Source organism: Eschrichtius robustus, chromosome 8, assembly GCF_028021215.1.
Source record: "Eschrichtius robustus isolate mEscRob2 chromosome 8, mEscRob2.pri, whole genome shotgun sequence".
Lineage (NCBI taxonomy): Eukaryota > Metazoa > Chordata > Mammalia > Artiodactyla > Eschrichtiidae > Eschrichtius > Eschrichtius robustus.
Window position 1 is genome coordinate 73,636,456 of NC_090831.1, and position 20,691 is coordinate 73,657,146.

General features: G+C 35.2%; 1 protein-coding gene across 6 annotated transcripts in view; it reads right to left on the reverse strand.

Moving 5' to 3' along the window:
- Window positions 1-20,691, reverse strand: part of ANKIB1 (ankyrin repeat and IBR domain containing 1) — a 139,377-nt gene that overhangs the window by 14,738 nt on the left and 103,948 nt on the right. For all 6 annotated transcript variants that reach the window (XM_068550685.1, XM_068550681.1, XM_068550683.1 and 3 more), the window contains 6 exons: window positions 19,553-19,719; window positions 13,982-14,070; window positions 7,275-7,405; window positions 1,658-1,792; window positions 602-688; window positions 446-512 (listed from right to left, as the gene is read on the reverse strand). In XM_068550685.1, coding sequence (XP_068406786.1) covers window positions 446-512; window positions 602-688; window positions 1,658-1,792; window positions 7,275-7,405; window positions 13,982-14,070; window positions 19,553-19,719 — 676 coding nt within the window. The remainder of the gene's footprint in view (window positions 1-445; window positions 513-601; window positions 689-1,657; window positions 1,793-7,274; window positions 7,406-13,981; window positions 14,071-19,552; window positions 19,720-20,691) is intronic.

Below are 20,691 nucleotides of genomic sequence, written 5' to 3' on the forward strand. Positions count from 1 at the left end.
CAAAACTGTACTTGACTTCCATTCTATATTAGGCACTCTGCTAAATTTTCTCAAGAATCTTTGGGAATTCAGTTACATGACAATTTGATGGCTTGTGAATCTTGCTCCTTTGACTAGGTCAGGGATGCCTTTTTGGGCCCATTCACTTTTCCCAACATTGTAGAGCATCATCAGCAGTGGCACAGAGTAAGCAAAACCATAATGTGTGTTTATCTGCCGGCAGCAGAGGTTGCACTAAGAGGAGCAGGTGAGGTAAGCAAGGTGGAAAATCTTACCAGAGGCCTCAAATGCTAAACTACACTCTGGGCTTCCGAAAACTCCAAACTGCCAAATGAGCAAATGGAGATAAGGTATTCTTTTAAGGGTCTTAACCTCCTACCAATGAAGTGACTTAAGCATGACAGCTATTTTATATTAATTATCACACATATCACTTATAACTTACTTTCTTTGAGAGCTCTACTCAATTGCTCCATCTTTTCTTTGGCTGTTTTAAGAAGGCGTTGCTCTAACTAGAAGAATAGAAATAAATAAATATATCATTTTCGTTATTTATTCACAACAGTAGAGTTCAGCACATTTGAAATGATTTGGGACATACCTGATAGCTATGTTCATGATTTTTAAATCTTGTGTAGTAGTGCATAAATCTGTCAAGTTCCTGAAATCGTTTGTGTTTTTTCTCAGCCTAGGAAACAAAAGTCCACAAATGACATTTATAAATAAAAGTACTAGCTATTAAAATTGTTTTTTTTGATCACTGCAAAATTTTATTAGTAACAGATAGTAGTGCATACAGATTTATCGATTATTTTGTTGAGAAAATAATAACCAATACATTTTAAATGCTTCCCAGAACAAAGTCTTGTATTTGTATTCTCTGTGACAAACCACTGAAACTGCAATTCCCAGAGTATAAGGTAAATATGTCTCTCAAGCCTTATGTTCATCAGATCTTCAATGTTTTATTATGTTGTTTATTGTTATGGACTGAAATGTGTCCCCCATCAATTCATATGTTGAAGGTGCAACCCCCAATGTGACTATATTTAGAGATAGGGCCTGTCAGATGATAAAGGTTGAACAAGGTCATTAGGGTGGAGATCTAATCCAATAGGGCTGGTGCCCTTATAAGAAGAGGAAGAGACAACAGAGCTTGCTCTCTCTCCTTCCTGTGAGGACATAGCAAAAAGATAACTGTCTATTAAGCCAGGAAGAGAGTCATTGCCAGAAACCGAATTGGCAGAAATCTTGATCTTGGACTTCCTAGTCTCAAGAACTATGAAAAATAAATTTTTGTTGTTTAAGCCACTCAGTCTATGGTATTTTGTTATGGCAGCCAAGCAGACTAAGATACTTATTATATGCAATAATATAATATTATATTGTTGATATAATGTTAAACTTGTTTTTAAGCCATTTTAGAGACATGCTGGGATATACGTCTTGTCTAATCTTCACCAATATAAAAAAAGGAAAATTAAAAAAAACAAAGCTCAAGTTTACAGAGCTATTTTGTTTAAATTAAAGGCTACTCTAAAGTGTATTGAATTTAAATGCCTCATTACAATAAAGATAGGAAAAAAAGAAATGAAAAACATTGCCACTGGTATTAAGTGGCTTAGTTAGAGATCTTGGCTTCAACAGTTCTCTTTACCTCCACAGTCATTTCCTTGGATTGTTCCTCCACATGCTGAATAACTTCATAGCGAGTACATCTGTAATAACCTCCTGTGGAAGAACTATGTTTTTTCCATTCTTCTAGGCAAATCCAGCAAAAGTCATACTTGCACTTCAAAAGAAAACATATATGCAAATATCGTCCCATGTTAGTATGCAAATTATTTTCTAATTTCTTGTCAACCAATTCGTAGAGATTAAACAATCCTGCCTGTGTGACCAGGAACAAATCTTCTCAAAGACACACCCTCTTCTTTTTGAGGTTTTCTCTGGAGACCTTATGTGCGCTATGGAAAGATGTGGGGGTAGTTTAAAATTATTGCTTATAAGGATAAATTAAAATCATAATATTATTAAGTAATCTCAAGAAAGCTTGAAAAATATCAATGGGATATTCTTTCCAAATAATAAAAACGATCCTGACAAATGTTTCATTTTTCAGGTGCATAGTAATCTTACCTTGGTCTATAAAGCTCCACCAGTGTATTTGAAAACTGTTGACTTTGACAAACTGATTTTTAAACTGGGAATAAGTTAAAAAGGCCTCTAATCAGAACAGCTAACATAAAACCTATTTCTCATTAAAAAAAAAAAATTCTCTTTCTTAATTACCATAATTTGCAGACAATGCCAAAAAATATGAGTATTCCAGTATGAAAATATATCCTTTTTTCTTTTAAATGCTTATGGATTTTGAGTCAGAGAGATCTTTCCAATTTAAATCTATGTTTTCTCCTGGTACTTTTAGAGTTTGTTTAAAAAAATATTTAAATCTTTGATCTGTTCAAAATTTATTTGGGTATTCAGTATGAATTAAACTTTTATTTTTTTCCACATAGCTGCCCAGTTGTCTCAATACCATTTACTGAACAGTCCATGTTTCTCTACTGGTTGGAGATGCCTCCTTTACCATATACTGAATTCCCATTTATGTGTCTATTTTCTGGGCTTTCTTTCTATTCTGTTTCATTGATCTGTAGATTCATGTACCAGCACCATGCTGTCTTAATTACTGAGCCTTTATAGTATGGGTTACTGTTTGACAAGGCTAGTTCCTCCTCACTGTTCTTTTTCAGAGTTTTCTGGCTCTTCTTACTTTGTTTTTCCATATGAACTTTTAATTAGCTTATCTAGATGCGGAAACAAAACCTGTTTGTATTTTTGTTGGAATCTTTCTACCCAAGAACTTTGTTATCTTTCCATTTGTTTGTCATCTTCTGTGTCCTACAGATAGGGGTCTTAACATTTTCTTCATGTAAGTCTTATCCATTTCTTAAGTTTCTTTCTAGATAAATGAGGTCTTCTCTTTCAGTATATATTCTATCTGAATGTTGTTGGCACACATGAAGGCTATTACTCTCTGCATATTACTTTTTTACTCTGCTAGGTAATTGAATTTTTATTGTTTGCAATAGTTTTTCAGTTGATTCTTGTGGGCTTTCTAGGTATACAATCATGCTGGCTGTAAAAAATGACAATTTTCCCACCTCATTTCTAATTTTTATATCCCCAATTTCTTTTCATTGTCAAATTATGTTGACTGGTATCTCCAGTCCAATGTTAATAATATTTGTGATGGGGAGTATCTTTATGTTGTTCTCAATTTTAGTGAGAGTACCTCTAGTTTCCCCACTAAATATCATGCTAACTTTTGGACTAAGATAGATTTATTTTTATCATGCTATTGCAATAAAAGGAAGAATCTATCTATTCCTATTTCTTTGTGTGTCTTATAAAGAATGGTTGTTGAATTTTTGTCAAAGGCCTTTTTGGCATCTACAGAAAGTTTACATGGTTTTTCTTCTTGTATCTACTACTAAAATGAGGCACAGTAATAGGTTTTTAAATATCAAACCATTCTTGTATTCCTGGAATAAACCCCACATGATTAATTATTCTTTTTTTAAAATTAAAAACATGTTTTTCATGGAAATATAATCGATAGTCAATTATTCTTCTAATGCACTCTGCTAGATTACATTTGCTAATATCTGTATTTTCCCCTCCAATATCTTATTTAGGACTCATGCATTGTTCTTCATAAATAAGATGGATCTACAGTTTTAATTTTTATAATCTTGTCAAGTGCTGGTATCAAGGTTCTACTCAGTTTATAATAATTTGAAAGTTTCCAGTTTTTTCCTTTTTTTCTTTTTGTCCTGGAAACAGTCTGAATCACATTGGAATTACCTATTCTTTAAAGCTTTGATAAAATTCTATTGTGAAACTGTTAGGGCCTATTGCTTTTAAAGGAGAGATCATTGAAAAACTCTCTTCTACAGAGTGAGTTTGTTTGGATATTTCTTCTAGAGTTAGTTTCAATAATTATATTTTCTTAGAAAATCAGTCCATTTCAAATCCAAGTTCAAATTTATCTGCAAGAGTTGAGCAAAGTTATCTCTTATTATTATTTTAGTTTGCTTTGTTTATTGATTAGTCCCCTTATTTCTTTTTTTTATAAATTTATTTATTTATTTACGGCTGCCTTGGGTCTTCGTTGCTGCACACGGGCTTTCTCTAGCTGCAGCCAGCGGAGGGCTACTCTTTGTTGCGGTGCGTGGGCTTCTCATTGCAGTGGCTTCTCTTGTGGTGGAGCATGGGCTCTAGGTGTGCGGGCTTCAGTAGTTGTGGCATGCGGGCTTCAGTAGTTGTGGCTCATGGGCTCTAGAGCGCAGGCTCAGTAGTTCTGGCACACAGGCTTAGTTGCTCCACGGCATGTGGGATCTTCCCAGACCAGAGATTGAACCCGTGTGCCCCGCATTGCCAGGCGGATTCTTTACCACTGTGCCACCAGGGAAGTTCCAGTCCCCTTATTTCTTATATTGTGTATTTGAACTCCCTCACCCCCACATTTTTCTTATTGCAAGCTTTGTGGTTTGTCTTATTTTCTTCCTTCAGAAAACCACTTTTGGATTTATTTATTAGTTGTATTGGTTTTCAGTTTTTGACTCACTGATTTCTGATTAAAAAAAATTCTTCCTCCTTGTTTTCAAGTTTGTTTTTTTCATTTCTTGAGTCATATCCTTAATTCATTCCTTATTTTGTATCATTTTACGTGAATAAGGCTACGCACATTTCTGAATTGCTTTAAATATAGCCCTCAGGTTCTGAAAAAGTAGTTATTTACAGAAATTCTTTAATTTCCATTTTATTTTTACTCACGAGTTGTTTGAGAGATTTAAAATTTCCAAATGAAAAGGCTTTTTGTAACTTTATTATTCATTTCTATTTTATTCCATTATGATCAGAGAATGTTGATTACACCACTCTATTTTCTGGATCATTACTTAGATTTTCTTTGATGATCAATGGTCAATTTTTTTGGTGAATGTTCCATGGGTACTTGAAAAGATGGCATGAGTCCATCTTTTCAGGATACAGAGTCTGAATATATAGTACTCCGATATACCTTAGTCATTATGTCAAGTCTTATCTTCACTAATTTTTTTCTCTACCTGGTATGTCACGAACAGAGAGCTGAATTAAAGTCTCTGTCCTCATTTAGCCCTTCACAAACATGTACTTACACAATAAATCGTGTCCTTGTTTCAAGGTTCTGACAGTATGCAAGTTCTTTTGTTGCCTGCTAAAAGCAAACCTTGTGCCTGATTTGATCCAAGTACCCTTCAGTACAGCTCCATTGATCTCTCAAAATTAGTGGCAAAACTTTCTACAAACAGCAAAATTTTACATTCTATGATAAGGAAAAGAATACAGAACTTTAATAATTTTTTATATTTTAGTTGCAGCATAGTTTTCCACAGAGCCAGATCAATAAAATTACTATAAGTGATTTAAAATGTGTAAGAATGCAAAATTTAAATAGCTTCCTGAAAATTATCTAAAGGGAAATGAATAAAGAGAGTTTTTAAAATAAATGAACTTATTTTTATAGGGCCAAACCTGTCATTCTTTTAAAATGTTTAACAATTTGATTCTAGAAAGTAAAAACTATCTACTGAGTAATAACCAATACTGAAGCATTAATAAAGGTATATTATGATTTAGTCATTGTGTTAGAAAATAGATTCAATTACATATTACCTGTTGTCCCACCTTCACATTTTAAAAAAACTATAAAAGTATAAACACTTTCACGTCCTAGATGTCTTCTTTTATGTCATGAGAATTACTCATCAGTTTCCTTTGTTCAATGCAAATACTTCAGATGGTTAAATAAGACTACATTTACATAGTATGTAAGTAAATGTTTCTTTTATATGCAAAAGAAGTTTAAGCAAAATCTGTTTAAGATAAATTACCTTACATCATTAGCCTGATTAATTCATGAAAATATTCATTCACTCAATACATATCTATCAACTATTTACTGCTGGTAGGTGCTGTGACTGAAATAAAGGTAATGTTGGATCCTGCCCTTTTATTAGTAGCCCAACTGCTGATTTTTATGGTCAACGTGTATTTTTTTTTTTTACACATCTATGTAGTCTATATCAGACTGTCCAAGAAAAAACTAATATGGATGTTGGAGATAGGACTGCATATAAATGAAATAATTTTGGCCTGATCAGCTAAACTAATAAGCAATTCTGAGCATTTTACTAAGAACACTACTAAGTTTTTCTTCTTAGGAAATCATTACTGTCTCACTAAGACAATTCATTCATGTTAATTTATTATAATATAAAATCATCTGGTAACTGTCATTATTTTTGAAGTCATAATAATAATGATCATTAGCCTCAAGGTAAAAAAATCAAGAAGTACTTAAAGAGAAGATATTGATGTATTTTATTGAAATCTTAACTATGTGGGTTTCTTTCACATCCTAAATTAGAAAAATTATATTGCTCTTCTCTCAATAATTTTAAAAAATTATTTTTATATACATGGTATTCCCAAGGAAAAGGAAAAAAACTGAGATATTACAGTTAAGCAAAAATGTTCACAAATGTAGGCATGGATTAATAAAATATTATTAACTTAATTCCAGAATATTTGTTTTAAATATGGTAGTTTCTTTCTATGCAACTAGGTCAGGAGAGTAGCCTTCTAACAGTAATTATTTATAATAATTTTTAGCCAAGTGACATTTTCATTTTCAATATAGTAATGAGTTACTTATTTAATTGATGATTTCATTAGCAAACCTAAAGTCTGCCCACTGTTTTGGGCACCTTTCTTATATAGACACCAGGATTTAAATTTGGACTTAGGGGGATTGCTTGGGGCCTGACTGGGACCTTGAGACTATGCTGTGTGCTCCAAAATCAGCTTTGCAAGAGATCTATGCAAGGTAGCACTCAATCATTTAACATTATTTATATATACACAAAACTCTCTCAGAATCCTCACTGGGGGAGTGGGTGACTGGGAGGGAAGGACTCAGGCATTTCTGATCTGGCCAAGTACCACTGAATCCTTACCTTTATTTTTAACATTCACCATGATTGTAAAATTTAGTAATATAAACCAACATTTATGTTATTTAACAAAGAATGTAGAATACAATCTTCTAGAATCCATCTGAAAGCCAATAAGATACCTATGCTTACAGCATTTCTTCTTTGGATTCACAATCAAATGAAGGTTCTAACTGCAAAGCATGTATTGTACAATCCTCTTTAACTTACCTTAGCACACTGCATGTGATTGCATCCCTCATTCTTCTGTATTGGAGACTTACAGTTAGCACAAGGCTTGGAGTTAGTTAACAACCAGAGACAATTGGCAGCATCCTCATAAGCTTCACTAACTCCCACAACTTTGGGATATAAAGCACAAATACAGAAATAAATGATTTAGTGTACAACTCCAGATGGAAAAACACTCAAAGTTTTCTTTGCAGGCTGTCTCTCAATTTTAAATATATACTTATTTTCCTATTAGGGTCTATGGCAAAGTTTTTACCCATGAAGGCTTCCCTGGTGGCGCAGTGGTTGAGAGTCTGCCTGCCAATGCAGGGGACACGGGTTCGAGCCCTGGTCTGGGAAGATCCCACATGCTGCGGAGCAACTAGACCCGTGAGCCACAACTACTGAGCTTGCGCGTCTGGAGCATGTGCTCCGCAACAAGAGAGGCTGCGATGGTGAGAGGCCCGCGCACCGCGATGAAGAGTGGCCCCCGCTTGCCGCAACTAGAGAAAGTCCTTGCACAGAAACGAAGACCCAACACAGCCATAAATAAATAAATAAATAAATAAATAAATAAAATTTATATTAAAAAAAAAGTTTTTACCCATGATTATTTAAGACAAAATAAAAATGAATCCAATGACATGTCTGAAACTAAATTCATCATTTCCCCCAAATCTGCTCCTTTCTCTATCTCCTGTCCTGTTAAATGATATGATCATCTACCCAGAATCAATCCAGGAAGAGCATGATCTTGGACACCTTCCTCTTTCCCTCATCTACTGTGTCCCATTGATTCTATCTCTTCCTCTTTCATATCCATCTCTTCTCCATTCCCACTTCTTATTGCTTTAGCTAGGATCCTCCACACCTTCTTCCCACACAATTAAAACACAGAAACCAACCTACCTCCCAGATCCTTCTCCCCCCACCCTCACAACCCACACTATATTGCCTCTATAAAGTGACCTTTTAAAAATACAAATCTTTAAATCTTCTAATTGTTCTCCACTGACTACAAGATAAAATCAAACCGTTTTAGCAAAGAATACAAAGCCCTTCATGATTTGGCCACTAACTACCTGGTAAGGTCCTCCCACCCTCTGTCCCCACACCAACCTTATACTCTTCATCATCTTAAACTCTGTTTATTCTACATTAATTTGAGATCTGCACTCTTAAAGAATGCCTGCGTTTTTAAAGACTCTAACTTTTACATTTTATGTTCTATAAATCTCCACCACCACCCATGCAGAGATTTAGGAGCTGGAGAGTCGTAGACACATAATTTAAAAATTATTTTTTCCTGCAAGAATGACAGTAATGAAGTTTGTTTTCTAACTTCAAGTACATAGGGAAGTTCTACCTTTTCTTTACTGAAAGAGATGTCTGAAAATCAGTTTGAAATCCTTGAGAGTAGTCCATTCAGTTAAGACCCTCATTATATGCAGATATTCTAGGAAGGGTTGGGTAAGAGGTTAGCCCAACTGTTGAAAGCAGGGGAGAAATCAGAAGTTTTGAAGTTTAAAAGAAAAAGTTACTCAACCCCCAGATTTAAATCCCTGGAGAGGAAAGGCGACAAAGGTTTGGGCTGTCTGACCCCTGGGAACTGGCTCTGCATATGAACTGGAAGAGATGAGCACCAGCAACAGCCCTCTGATGGAGCCTAGCAGTGGAGTGGAGGCAGGGGGTGTCTTGCTGCAAGGAACCCTGGGTGCCTACCGACTTAAGTTTGTGTCAACAACAGAACAGCAGCTACTGCTGGACTGTAAAGCACTGGTTTTCAATTCCACACAGCAGAGAGAAACAATAGCAGCAACGAACTGCTCAGACTCCACTCCACTTCTAAGGCCACTTGGTAGAAGATGGTTTGATTAGGGTGTTGGTGCAGAGAATGCTCAGATAATTTGGTGGAGAACAGGAGTTTCAGAAGGAACGTACTATACTTAATGGCTATGAAGGTCAGCTGTGAAGGTAATGCTGTTTACAAAGGGTATTGCTATAAAACCTAATCACTAAGTACAGTGTCTAATTTTTGTTTAAAGTAGTGGCCTTTCTCCTCCCTTTAGCATCAACATTATTTTTAGCTCAGAGGCTCCAACATATTCTTATGACCTTTATTGTCCATTGTTATAATAAATAAAGCACAAAGCCATTAAAACAAAGCAGCTGTGTGGCCTGCAACATTAACAGTTTTTTTCTCCTACCCTTGGAGAGAATGCTAGTTTCTGACTGCATTCTAGAGGATTACATGAAGTAAATCATGTTCAGAAAATAACCAACTATTAGTACAACAAAAACTTGAACTGGAAGAAATGCCTTTACTACCTGTGCTCTGAACATGCTCATTTCATTACATACTTTTCTCAATACCTGCAATACCCAAACTCTCTTCAATCTACCTGGTGAGTCTTCTCCATCCCTACTGACTTCCAAACTCTTCACTTCAGTTGCATGTCTAATATAGCCTGATTTTCTTTCCTTAATAATCTAGTGTGCTTTTAGGTCTCTTTGTAAGAAAAATTAACTTCATTTAATCAAGTATTACAGTATAAAAATCTAAGATCTATTAGTAGAATCAACATGTGCTCAAGTGAAAAGAAAGTTGTTTTTAAAGAATGAATTCTTAAAAGACTACTGAATTTCATTCAATAACCATTACTGAGTATGTACTATGAAAAAAACTGGTCTTAAATTTTTATAAATTAATTATCATTTCACAGAAAATATAATCATTCCTGCTTCCTGCTCTGATTAGCTGCAACAGAGGCAGTTTCAGTACTGAAAAACCGTATTTCAATCTTCACATGGAATTAATTCTTTCAACTGAGCTCAGTATATTTTCTAATATTTTTCTCATCAATTAGATTTTGTCACTCCTTTTAAGTCCCATAACTCAAAGACTTTGGAAAACTAGGAATAAGGGAGAAAACGATCTCATGCATCTCCAAGTTTGGTTGAAAATTCTTACACCAAAGATATGTGACCATGACCCAAATTAATATGTAAACCCAATACAGCATTAAATCATACTTTTCTTTTTTGGAGTATTATTTTTGTATATTTAACAGTGATGTTCTACTTAAGTATTATGGTGGCCTATTATTGTTTGCTTTAAGCCTTACCCTAAATTTCATAAACTTAAAAGTGGCCATTAATAGTCTACTGGTTACCACCAACTTTCACTGTGGTGATCAAACATCAGCACAGTGAGACAACTTTTTCTCAGCAATGGGGAATTTTCTCTGCAGTCTTGGCTTTGGCTCCCTTTGCAGTGGACCACTTGTGGGTGTCCTGGGTCTCTTGCCTCCTATCCAATTTTCTAAAGTTCCTCCATCTTTCTGAATTAAAATCCTATTTGGGACTCTTTGAGGACTATCTTCAGTTTTTACTTGCGGTCTCCCTATCTCTGGCCACCAGAGGTAACCACGTATACACTGTGTACACCAGTTTCTAGTTCTTCTATTTCTCTTCTCTCTTCATTATCAGGATCATTATCTTATGCAAGGACAATCTGTCACAGTCCCTCCAAAAATCTGTACTGACTAGCCAGGTCATTCTCCCTCTTCTTCTCTAATAAGACTTATTTGTGAATATGGAATGATTGATCCAATTTTACATTGGCAAGGGATAACTAAAAATAGTCACCCATTTCAAAATACTTGCTCTATATCTCAAATCACATACTTCTGGTCATTTTCTACTCAAGAATTAAATACTATACTGTACTGATTACTTCTTGTGGTGCATTAACTCTTTTAGGCAACTGGCAAGTACACTAGATTAATAGCTTAATAAAATGAGAAGTTATCTTCTTACTTCTCCTGTAAACACCTTTCCTCTCCCACCTGTATTGCCTGTCTTGTTTAAGCCCTTATATTCTCTCACCTGGACATTATGAAGTTGTCTCAGAAACAGCTTTCTTACCTAGTACCTCAATAGTCCCTAATTTATCATCCACACTTCCACCTGAATGATTTTTCTAAGCAAACATCTTCAGTTATCACTTTCCTACTCAAAACTCCTTTTTGGTGTCTCAGGATAAAGTCAGACCTCCCAGCATTACATATAACCCCCACCCCTGCACATGCAGTCTCATCTCTCACTGCACCTTTGCACTGGTTGAACTGAATTATTTGCAGTCCTTGAATATGCCGTGGTATTTCACAGCCCTACTTTACCATGAGCCCAGAATGCCCTTCCTATACTGGTCAGTGTGAAGAACATCTATCAGTTTTCAATACACGGCTTATGTATCAATTATTTTATAAAGCTTTCCTTACCTCTTTCCTAGATGATCTCCTAACTAATTTGCTCCTTTTTCCCTCCCCTCCCTCACAATGTATCACAGGTATACTGTTCTCTCACACCATCTTTACACTTATTTTTCTGAGTTTTGTACATACCTGCCTCCATCTCTAAAATGTAAATTTCAAGAGCATAGAGGGCATCTTATTTCTGTATTCTAACATAAAACAGCACTAAATAAATGCTAAAGACATAATGAAGATACTATTTAAAAGCAACAAGATACTCCTAAGTTTTCTCAGCATTTTTTCTGAGCTGGAGACAAGCACTTCTAAAAGCCACTGGACATCTCCACACATATGTCCTGCAAGTACCTCAGGTGCAAAATGCCCACAACAAAATTCATTATTTTCCCCTGAAAGTTACTCCTTTACCTGAATTTCCTAAGTTCACCAATGACATCATGATCTACCCTGTGACCCAAACTAAAAATTCACCTTCCTACTTCTGACCTAACTCTCCTTTAGTCTACCCTTCCTAGTTATCAGTTATCTTGATAAAAATATCTTTAACAATGCCACTTCCCTATTCAAAAAATGCATTCTCTGGCTTATTCTGTTAATAGGAGAAATTCAGACAATTTGGCAAGAACCCTCAGAATCTGGCAACACCTACCTTTCCAGCCTCATCTCTCGCAAATTTCTCCCATGGACCTTAATTTTAAACTCCACAGAATGTATAAAGAAATGCAGGTAGGTGGGCAATAGCAAGCCATCTCTAATAGAAATATAGATGTTTCTAGGTGTCAGAAGCAGGAGAAGAAAACAAAATCCAGTCGTCTTGTCATGTTTAAAGGTGTTGCAGGGTAATGGTATTAATCTCTTTACGGAACTCACACACAGACATACCCATACACAGATGGAGGATAGGGCTAATGGGTGGGTATCCAGAGAGCAATGGCAAGCTCTATCTGGTATTCAAGAGACAGATACAATGAACCTGGGGAACAAGAACGATCTCTACAAATCTTTTTGATTTGGGAAGCAGGTACTCAAAAAATATTTGTTGACTGAATGATGAATGTCCAGGACAGAAATGATTAATCAGCCCTCACTAAAAAGTATCCTAAAATTATCCACTTCCCTTTGCTCCCATTTAAAGGACATGAGCCTTCTCATCATGTGAAAGGGATCGCCCTCATTGTCAATTAATAAACTGGTATTCTGGTTTACCTAAGTAGTGTCTTTTCCATGGATCTGAATAACCGCAAGTCAGTGCACAAAATCGATCTTGTGAATATAAACTGCTGAGAACAATCTCTCGGGCAATGGTATATTGCCCAATATAATACAAGCCTTTAGGGACTCATGGCTGCCAGCCAGTCTCTCCCAGTGTCACTTCAGCTGCTGACATTACCCACCACATCTCTGCTTCTGTGGATATGCTGAAACCCAACTCGTATTTTGCTGCTGTCAGGAAGATTCCTTAACATCCTCTGTCCCCAACCTGAGTTAGTTGTTTCTGTTTTTGTATTCTCATATTTATCCAACTGTGTTAGTTAACATATGATACTGTAATTATCTGACTGCTTCCCTTCTAGCCTCTGTACTCTTTGAAGGCTGGCATCATCTTTATTATGTGTTTTGCTCATAATAAGTGTAGATGAAGTGTGTGAATTCTTAATCCTCATCTATAATACTTCAAACTAACTCCATTATTTAAAACGTTAAAAACCACCAAATTAGTTTTCATTTATATTAATTTTATGACAGTTGTCATAAAATATTTACTTCAGGAGGTGAGAAATTATGGCAAAGCAGATATATTTACTTGTCAAACATGGGTATTGCTATTAGGAAGGCTAATTCAAACCCATTCTGTTTCCCCTGTGTCACTCAATCCAATCTGTTAGCTTCCTATCTGTACAATGGGACAACTAGCATCAATCTCATAGCATTTGTGTGAGGGTTACCTCTGTTAGAGGTAATATATTTATAGACATCTCAGTAAAAATTAGTTATAGACATGGCATTTAACGTAAGTAAATCTACAGAACCACATAATAGCAAGAAATTAACTTGCCTTATCCTCCACTGTAAGCTTCCAGGGAAATAAGAAGCTTCCTCTCAGTACAGATCATACATTTCTTCTCATGAAGTACAGAAAAGCTAGTTAGCCCACCCCAGGATAAAAGGGAAGGACTATAGGAGCAGAACTTAAATGTGACCCCTGTTTACCCTGGAGTCCTAATAAGTCCGTTAGAAACATGGAAGCTGTCTATGCTTTCCCCGCTGAGATCTCCAAAAGGATGTTGGTTAGAGGGGTTAAAAAGGCGAGCTCTTGCATTAACAAACTTGAAAACTTAAAACTTCATTTTTAAATGAAGACTCTAAGAAATAAAACCACGTTATCTTTTGAATGCTATTATAAAATATGTAGCTGTCTAAAATTCCTCTTACGTTCTTCTGGTTTCATTTCAGTTATTTTTTGTAGCCAATTTTTCCATGTTTGGCAGTCACAAGGCTCATGGGCTTCACCAAGGCACTCCCTAAAGAGGAAAACATGGAAAAGGCAATTTAAAAATATCCTGCATCAACATCAAGGTAAAACAACAGGTGGGAAGTACTGTTCCAAATGTAAAGTTGAGAACACTGAGGCACAGTGACTACTGAGAGATGAAGCATTTCAATAGAGGAACTGGAAGCATGATTCTAAAGCTCAATACCACTAGGCCAGATTTTCTTTCATCAGTACATTTATTCACACATTTAAAAAAGTTCCGAATAGATTACCTAATATTTATAATTTAGTCTCTCATGCCTTAAGAGCTGTAAAGTATTTTTTATCAATTGGGTTCTGTCTCACTAATAGCTTAAATTCTTGCAATTCAATGGGTGTTCCCCTGGCCAGCAGCATTGCCATTACTCACGAGCTTGTTAAACATGCAGAAGAGCAGGCCCCGTGAGACCTACTGATTAGAATCTGCATTTTATCAAAATCACCATATGACCCTTCTGCATTTTAAAGTTTGGGAAGTACTATTTTACATCACATTCTTGTCATTACTTTTACCTCTGAATCTCCAAGTAACAGCAAGGGCAATCTAACTTACTTTCAAGTTTGATAAATTCCAATTTTCTGTCTTATTGGAATTTGGCAAATTTTGATTTAAATAATTAAAACTGTATCAATTTATCATTTGTAACTTAATTATACATTCTTTCTATAGGTATATAAAAGTCAAACATTAGGGACTTCCCTGGGGGTCCAGTGGCTAAGACTCTGCGCTCCCAATGCAGGGGGCCCAGGTTCGATCCCTGGTCAGGGAACTAGATCCCACATGCCACAGCTAAAAGATCCCTTATGCCGCAACTACGGATCCCGCGTGCTGCAACTAAGACGCAGCACAGCCAAATAAATAAATAAATAAATAAATAAATAAATAAAATTTAAAAGTCAAACAAAAATGACTTAGAGTCTTTACGAATTATTTAATTCAATATGACATTATAGTCTGTAGCACAAAGCTAATCATTCTAGTTAATAACAAAACATCATTTTGAGCAAAGAAAAACCCAATCTATGGGTACCATCATCATCACATCATCATCACCAGTCTCATTTTAAACAAAGATCTTTTCTTTTTTTTAATTTTTTTTTTTTCTTGGCCAAGAGGCATGTAGGATCTTAGTTCCCGGACCAGGGATGGAACCCGCGCCCCCTACAGTGGAAGCACAGCGTTTTAACCAATGGACCGCCAGGGGAGTCTCTAAACAAAGATCTTGTTTACAGAGTTTAAGTTAAGAAGACATGCCAACTGACAGGTAGAGTCTTAACTAACTATGAGGTAACATTTCACTATATTAAGAATGTATCAATTCTACTTCATACCCATTAGGATGGCTACTATTTTTGAAAAACAACAGAAAATAACAAGTGTTAGGAAGGATGTGGAAAAACTGGAACCCTTGAGCATGGCTGGTAGGAATGTAAAATGATGCAGCTGTTATGAAAAACACTTTGGTAGTTCCTCAAATAGTTTCAACAGAATTGAAAACAAGGACTCAAACTTTTACACCAATGTTCATAACAGCATTATTCACAACAGCCAAAAAATGGCAACAACTCAACTGTTCATTGACATTTGAATGGATAAACAAAATGTGGTATATACACTCAATGGAATATTAGCCATAAAAAGGAATGAACTTCTGATACATGCTATAACATGTAATGAATTTTGAAGACATTAGGCTAAGTGAGATAAGCCAGACACAAAAGGACAAATATTGCATGACTCCACTTATATTAAATATCTAGAATAGGGAAATTCATAGAGACAAAGTAGAATAATGGTTACCAGCAGCTGGGGTCAGGGAGGAAGGATGGAGAGTTATTGCTTAATGGTTGTGGAGTTTTTGTTTGGGATGATAATAATGTTCTAAAATGGATAGGGGTGATGGTTGCACAACACTGTTAATGTACTTAATGCCATTGAATTGTATACCTAAAAAATCACTAAATACCTGGAAAGAATAATTTAATTTTCTTAAATTTCTGACTCATTACCAAATCTGGCATTTGGGAAATCTTTTCCATAACTGTGGTTTTATACAGCTCCTTAGTAACTTAGTGATAATTTAATAGACATTTAAAAAATATTGCATTGATTAAAAGTAGAAGTAGACAGCATCCACAAAGTAGATCTTTCAAAGTAGATCTTTGAAAACTAACACATCAGAGAAAATAAGCCTGAACTTCTCCAAAGTACAGTACAGTGATGACAATTTTATCAGATGTAATAGGTGACTGATAATCTGGATTATGCCATGTGTAGGAAGACAGAGTATTCTGATAGAAATAATGAAGATACTGGAATGTTCTACAGATACTGGAAAACTAACTTCCTGAAGAAAGTTTTAACCAAGACCCCAATGACTGGTAGCAAATACTCTGACAGACAAACTGTAATTACACAGGATAGTGGGAGAAAGCATTCTAGGTTCAGTTATTAAGGGCACAGAACTTATTGGTGAACAAGTTATAACAGAAAGGGTTATCCTGTGGTGGGAAGGAAAATGCCTACTCCTACTTCCCTCCCAACAATGACTATATTCAGTTCTATCCAAGCAGACATCTCTTGGGGATAGCTCTCAACTGATTCTGTCACATGTAGTTCTTAAAAAGAAGAAACTGTTATTGGCATTTCTTGAGGTTTTTGCAATCATTTTTAGAAAATATTTTTGAACTTTTGGGGGAAAGAAAGAAGCAAACCCTGAATCACATGCTTTTATTTTATAAAGATCTCTCTTGCAAAGCTTCCTTTTGCATGAAGCAGACTTTCTTTCTCTTTGTAACACTAGATAAGTAAGGGCAGCAGAAGTCTACTTAAAATTTCCTTTTTTTCTTAGAATTTCTGATTATAGGCAAAGCTTTTATACTATATGAATACGAGTAGGAAGCTATGTAAAAACAAAAATTGCAAATTAATGCTTAGAGAGGTAAAGCAATGTAAAAATCCTAGAATATACATATATCATATACCTACATATATCAATCCTATAGCTTAACGAATTTCAAAACTGAAAGGTAACAAAGTTAAGTCCTGAATTGCTATGCCAGAAAATGATGATACTATTTGCTAAGTTATCTACCACCCTTATAATAGGAGAAGGAGTAAATAATTACCAAATGTGATCTTAAATCCATGTGGTCATCCCCAGATCCCCTAAACTGGGATAAAATTCCAAGTAGGGCCTGTGATCCTGGCATATAGTTTCCAATGGATACTGAGTATAACCAGCCTGATATTTTGGGGTGTGAGAAAGGGTAAGCTGATATATTTTCTCCAAACACTAGACTAGAAAGGTACGGCTTAGAGCATCATGTATGTTTATTGGCATATACAATTTTTAGAATCTAATCTACCTTGGTAGGTTTTTCCATTAGTTTCCATATTTTCAGTCAAACCAAACTTACTACTTGCAGCATACAAAGAGAGGTGGGGAAGAATACAAGAAAGTAAAAGCTAATCTACAGTGAAAACTAATAAAAGCTAGGTCACAGAAAACACAGAGTTTAAGAAGACAATGCCAATCACAGATTTTTCTTTTCCTTTCAAAACTTTATTATCCTCAGATCTTAGCAAATGTTATCATCTTCTTAATCTTCTAAACATTTTACTAATCTATGTTTTCCATTTTTGTAGCCTCTCCACCAATCCTCTTAATCAGCTTTTTTCATCCAGGGGTGCTTACATGAACCAGAGGGCTCAGAAAATGATTTTCTGAAGGATAGTACATAATTAGTACCATTCTAGATGGGGTGCTTTAGGGCACTAGAGCTTAAGTTTCTCAAGAAACTAACTTCAAAGAAGAAGCTCCTTTATTTTCTTCTTTTAATATTCTTACTTTATAATAAAGTAGATTCACATTAATCTAAGGACAATTTATATGCAAACAATTAAGCTTGTGCGTATTCAATAACTCACTTCTCATTTCTGTTGCTGGATCCTTATCTCTTCTGGTGGGATAGTGAGGTGGAATTAGGACTCAACCATCGAATAGTAAAACACGTAAAACTAAAAATTAGGAATTTGCTTTTTAAATGTTTTGAAAAATTATCTTAAGGCATGTGGATATAATCTATTATTCAGTATTTTGTTGCTATTTTACTTGCTGAACCTGATTTAGCCATGAAAGTAGTAAATGTGGTTTTCCTTTCATTAATCACTATATTCAAGCACTTAGCCAGAAGCCTCACAAGCTTTTTCTGTAAAGGGCCAGATAGTAAATATCTTGGGTTTTGCAGGCCATATGGTCTCTGTCACAACTACTCGATGCTGTCATAGCCTGAAAGCAGCCACAGACAATAGGTAAACAAACTGGCATGAGTGGGTGTGGCTGTGTTCTAATAAAACTTTATTTTTAAAAATTGGTGCAGACACTACTTTGCTGACACCTGACCTAGAATTCAGCGCTATATATAGGTTGGCAGTTCAAGAAATATTTTTAGCTAATGATAATGATGATGAGGTTAAGAAATAGACCTTTCACGGTAGGGATATTTCCATAACTGCCTTTTTACTATCTAGCAGTGCTACAGTTTGATTTTGCTTTCTGATAAGCATACAAGTAAAGACTAGAGTTTTATATCTACCTCAAGTACAATATTTCCTTGCATATGTGATATATCTGGAAATGAGCAAAAAGCATAACAAATACTATTTCTTCTTCTGATCACTTAATTAACTAAAACAAAAAGTTATTATAATTGAATAAAGTATAACGCTGATGTCAGACAAACATACAGTCAAGAGACTATACATAGTTACATGGCCTATCCGTTACTGATTTATCATCAGTTCATACTTAACTGAGTATTTATCAGGCGCTAGAAATTAAATAAAACATAAGACACAAACTGGTTCCTAACTGGGACTGTGCATTAGAATCACATAAGAGCTTTTTTTTTTTTTTGGAGCCCCACTCCAAAATCCACTAAATCAAAATATCTCTTGTTAGGGTCTAGAATGCAAATTTGGAAAAGCTGTCTTAATACTAAATTCTGGGCATGCCTGGTTAAGAATCACTGCTAGAGACTTCTACTTTGAGAAACGATGTTAAACTCTAAACATTTTCTAATCTATGGTGAGTAATTTGGTACTAAAGTTCAAGTGCATGGGCTCTAGCATCAAACAGAGCTGGGCTTTAATTCCATTTCTGCCAATTCCTAGCTGCATAACCCTGGGCAACTCCTCTGTGCCTAAATTTCCGTATCTGTAAAATGGGTATAATAATATCACTCCGTTCATAGCATTGTTAGGAGAATTCAATATCTGAAAATATTTGGCAAGGTGGCTGGCACACATCAAGCACACAATAAATGTAAACTATCACCACTCTTTATACATTTTTTAATGAATAAGAATATCAAAAATACTACAATTTAAAGGCCTAATTCAAAGTATAAAGTCTCTTTAAAAACTGTCAGAAAGGTGATTAGGCTATTCCAACTTGTCTTTTACTGACCAGCAGAAGAGGTGTCCTTTTCCACAGTCCACAGCAGGGGCTCTGAGCAAGGGGAAGCTGAGTGTATCAGACCCAGATGTGTTTGACCCTTGTTTTGTTAGTCTGACTGCTCTTTCACAGCCTGGAGTAGGACACCATTTAATGGCAGGATTATTTTCAACAAAGGCCTGTTTAAACAGCAATAACAAAACATAACAAAACATTTTAACTGTCAATTCTAATAGAGAGTGTACCCCATATCAATTTACTTTAAAGCAAAAACAGAGTGACATAAAAAAACAAAGCGTAGTCAGTCTCAAGAAACACTTAAAATAGTATTGAGATATATAAAATAAGAAGGAAAAATGTGGCAGTTACCTTAGTAATGACATGACTTTTAAAATTTATGTTTTCTTTAATCTAAAAACCAAGTAGATGATGATAGAGTAAAAATGCAACTATTCATACAGAAAATGTGTAATTTAAAAATGTTTTCTCATACAATGTGCCACTTTTCTGATGGAAAATAATTTTTATAAATAGAATCTTGTGATTATTAGTTGCATCAGAACAGTAAATTTCTAAATGGTACTCTAATAATACATAAAAATCAATATTATAAACATAGAATTACCATATGATCCAGCAATTCCACTTCTGCATATAAACCCCAAATAATTAAAAGCAGGAACTGGAATAGATATTTGTACACCCATGTTCATAGCAGCATTATTCACAGCAGTCAAAAGGCAGAAACAACCCAAATATCCATGGATGAATGAATGCATAAACAAAATGTGGTATATACATTATTGGACTATTATTCAACCTTAAAAAGAAAGGAAATTTTGATACATGCTACAACATGAATGAACCTTGAAGACGTTATGCTAAGTGCAGTAAACCAGACACATAAGGATAAATATTGTATGATTCCACTTATATAAGATGCCTAGAATAGTGAAAGATATAGAGACAGAAAGCAGAACAGTGGTTACCAGGGGCTGTGGGAAGAGGGAATGGGAAGTTAGTGTTCAATGGGAACAGAGTTTCAGTTTGGGATGATGAAAAAAATTCTAGACATGGAGAGTGGTGATGGTTGCACAACAATGTAAAAGTACTTAGTTCACTTAAAACTAGTTATAATGGTAAAGTTTATG